The following is a 3,448-nucleotide window of genomic DNA, read 5'->3' as shown; positions in this document are numbered from 1 at the left end:
CCCCGCGGGGGGGCGAGGCCCTCTGCCGCTGCCGTGATGATCTCAGGTTCTCGGCGGCAGCTTCGCATCAGCCTACGACTGAATTCCCCGCCGCCGCATATTTGTGGGGGCTGCCATAAGAGGATCACTCATTCATATGCAAAGACAACTTACACGCACACCAAAATAGCTTGGCGGCTTGCGGGCCTCACGGGTGACAAGAACAGGGTTTGTTTTGACGATTGAAAAGGTCAAACGGGTGCCAAAAAAAAAGGAGCCTGAGGCTTTTTTTTTTTTTTTTTATATGAAAGCACAAAAAAGGTCAACATTAAAATGCCTCGCGGCCTCTCAGTGAGGATTTTAAAGCGCATGAAGTCAAACGTGTCCTTAAAAAAAGAGCAGCTTCGTGTAGGACGCGGACTCGATGGCATCAACAAGCAACCGCAGCACGTCACAGCATTTGGGACGCAAGCTTCGAGCGAGTAGCTGAGGTCACCTGGGCTTGTGTTATGATGTATAAATGTATGTATTATTATGTGTGTTTGTATCTATATAGCTATCTATACAGTATCTGTATGTAATTGCGTCTGTGAGTAAAATGTATGTATACAGTATGTGTGTAAATATATGTACACACACATATGTGTGTGTGTGTGTATATATATATATATATATATATATATATATATATGTGTATATAAATGTATGTTGTTGTATTTCTCATATCAATTGGGGCCTAATTATAAGCCTGGTGAGCAGCTAATCAGTTCTTACTGTCACTGTATGAATACGCCGGCGTATCCCCTTCACTGTGTCGCGTGTTAAACTTCCATCTCTCTCTGCGTGAAATCAGCCCACGTCTGTCTTTTGCCTCTAATGACCCTGTGGATGTAATGGGAAGCGAGCGTAATGAACGGCCCTCGTCCGCTCTTATGCCGAATAACTCGGGACGTTTCTCTCGCAGCTCTTGCAGCCCACGGCTAATGTTCTCGTTGGGTTTAATCAATTGCGAGACCGTGCTAATTCATCCTGATTGAACACCCCCTTCCTCCCCCCGCACACCACCATCACCATCGCCACACACATGCACACGCTTAGGACAAAAACATCATTAGTATGAAAAAAACACACACAAAGTACACTGGAGAGTTCGCAACATGCTGATGATAATTGCCGCTTTGTTGATCGTGTTTGTGAATCGCCATTTGCATTTGACACACTGATGAATTAAAAATGTCACACGCACACATACACACGCACACACACTTATCTTTCTCTTCCTCTGTACTATTTTGTTTTCCTCCAGATGAATTTAACCCTGAAGTTCCCAAGCTGGAGAAAAGCGTGAGTGGCAGCAGCCCGTCGCGCGACCGCCTCTTGCTCACCGTGGCCGCCATGTTGCTCGCCAGCGCCCCCCTGCTCTCCTAGCAAGACGGGCCGAGGGCTGCGGAGACACGGCGCAAAATCAGACAGACAAAAGAAATTTTTCCCACCATCTGTTGTGGTCATGTGACATTTCTAGCCAAACGGAGACCCGCCCAAGCATCATTTGACTCGCTCCAAGGAGTAATGGGACCGTGCCGGATGCAGACCATGCTAGCGCTGGGATGGATTAAGGATGTTTGTGATTTATGGGATGGTGCCAGTTGCAGAAAATTCTGCCAGATTCAGACATTGGTGCCAGATGCAGCAAACGGTGCCGGATTCAGGAAAAGGGATGCAGACAACGCTTGCATTGGGATGGATTAAGTACATTTTCGTTTTTATGGCCCGGTGCCGGATGCTGATTACAGTGCTGAATGCAGATAAAGGTGGTGAATAAAGACAATGCTAGCATTAAGATGGATGAAGTATGCTTACAATTTAAGGAGCATCCACATGCCCGTGTAGAAACCTGTGCCGGATGCAGACGAAGGCGGCACAAGCAGACCGTGCCAACTTTTAGATGGATTTGGAATGCCGATAATTTATGGGAAGATTGCTGGATTCAGATGATTGGATGGATCGATTTACGTATACAGTGTAATGGTGCTGGATGCGAAGAACTGTGCCAGATTCAAACAAAGTTGCCAGGTAGCAACAATTCTAGCATCAAAATGGATTGCGAATGTTTTTGATTCATGGGAAGGCTCTGAATATGGACAAATGGTGCAAGATGCAGACAATGTTAGGATTGGGATGGCTTAAGAATGTTCATGAATTATGGGATTGGTGCTGGATGCAAACAACGGTGCCAGATGTTAACAATGCTAGCATTCGGACAGGTAATGAATGTTTATGGTTTAAGATATGATGCTGGATGCAGCAAAACGGTGCCGGATGCAGACGATGGTATCATCGTGATGTTTTACGACAACTTTGAAGCAAGGTGACTGCCAAAGTCCAGCAAGGTGACGTTTTTTGAAATGGAAAAAAAAAAAAGACATACCAGTCTTTTTCCTCAATGTCAAGGGTAGAGGATAGCGAGCGCTGTCGTAGTCCTTCCTGCCTGTTTCCTGCCTTCGCAACTCAAGAACACTTTGGATGATGGCACTTGCGTAGCCCTGATGCAGTAGATGTGCTTGAAAACGTGTTTGGTTGCTTTTACCAATTTCTCGTGCCTGGAACAGGCTCCCCAAAACCTTCAGACCATCAAGTCCAAACCCTCACTCAATCCTACTCCTGCCTACTAAGGAGTGTACGAAGAACGTTGAAAAAAAGTGAACCAAAAAAAAGAAAAGGACAAGGAAAAATGTATGATAGCCTTGTATCCAAAATATCAAGAATTGTCTAAAAATGTTCAAAGTCAATCATGACAAAATGAAATATTGACTTTACAAAAACTATTTACAGGAAAAAAGAAAGTAATCTGAAGAATCAAGCCATGATATCAGGAGAAAAACAAGTCTGTGTCAAAACTCATCGGAACGCAAGAAAATCTAATTGATGAATTGTATGTCAGATCACAAAAAAAAGAAAAAAAACATTTTCCTAGTGTGCCAACTTCATGTCTCAGAACTCTCTGGGACTTTTCCCAAGTAGTTTTACAACTTGACTCCTTTTCAGTGCGGCCCCGGAACCATCCACTTTGTGGCTGGTTGCCGTGGAAACCAGACCATTTTTTTTCCAGCCTGAGGAGATTTGACTTTATATAATTTACTTTGTCAAAGTAAAGCTTCGGCTGTTGCGTGAATGTGCAAAAATGGGGGCAGAGTGGGGGGGGTAGCTCAATGTTTTGTTTCTTTGTTTTTTCACTTACATATTAATTTATTGAACGTGTATTACTATTTGTCATTTTATTTATGATTCTTGTGAGAGTTCACATGCTCTGTAGGACCTTTACGCAATGACCTACTGTGCCACTTTCTCTCATTTTGGGGGATTCAGACTGCACATGCATCATCAGTGTGTGTGTGTGTGTGTGTGTGTGTGTGTGTGTGTGTGTGTGTGTGTGTGTGTGTGTGTGTGCGTGTGTGTGTGTGTGTGCGCG

At 44.2% G+C, this 3,448-nt stretch overlaps 1 protein-coding gene across 2 annotated transcripts in view; it reads left to right on the top strand.

Annotated features, from left to right (window-relative positions):
* LOC109514619 (ephrin-A3-like) overlaps positions 1–2,927 on the top strand; it is a 30,590-nt gene extending 27,663 nt beyond the window's left edge. The window contains exons 5-6 of one of the 2 annotated variants that reach the window (XR_002168010.1): positions 1,286–2,347; positions 2,431–2,927. Coding sequence is in view for 1 of the 2 variants with exons in the window: in XM_019867894.1 (XP_019723453.1) it covers positions 1,286–1,407 (122 nt within the window). In the remaining variant the exon portion in view is untranslated. Of the gene's footprint in view, positions 1–1,285 lie in introns of both variants that reach the window. The other variant, XM_019867894.1, reaches the window with a different exon arrangement.
* Positions 2,928–3,448: the final 521 nt, after the last annotated feature.

Source organism: Hippocampus comes, unplaced genomic scaffold (assembly GCF_001891065.2).
Source record: "Hippocampus comes isolate QL1 unplaced genomic scaffold, H_comes_QL1_v1.1 scaffold207, whole genome shotgun sequence".
NCBI lineage: Eukaryota > Metazoa > Chordata > Actinopteri > Syngnathiformes > Syngnathidae > Hippocampus > Hippocampus comes.
This window is presented reverse-complemented; position numbering and strand designations above follow the sequence as displayed.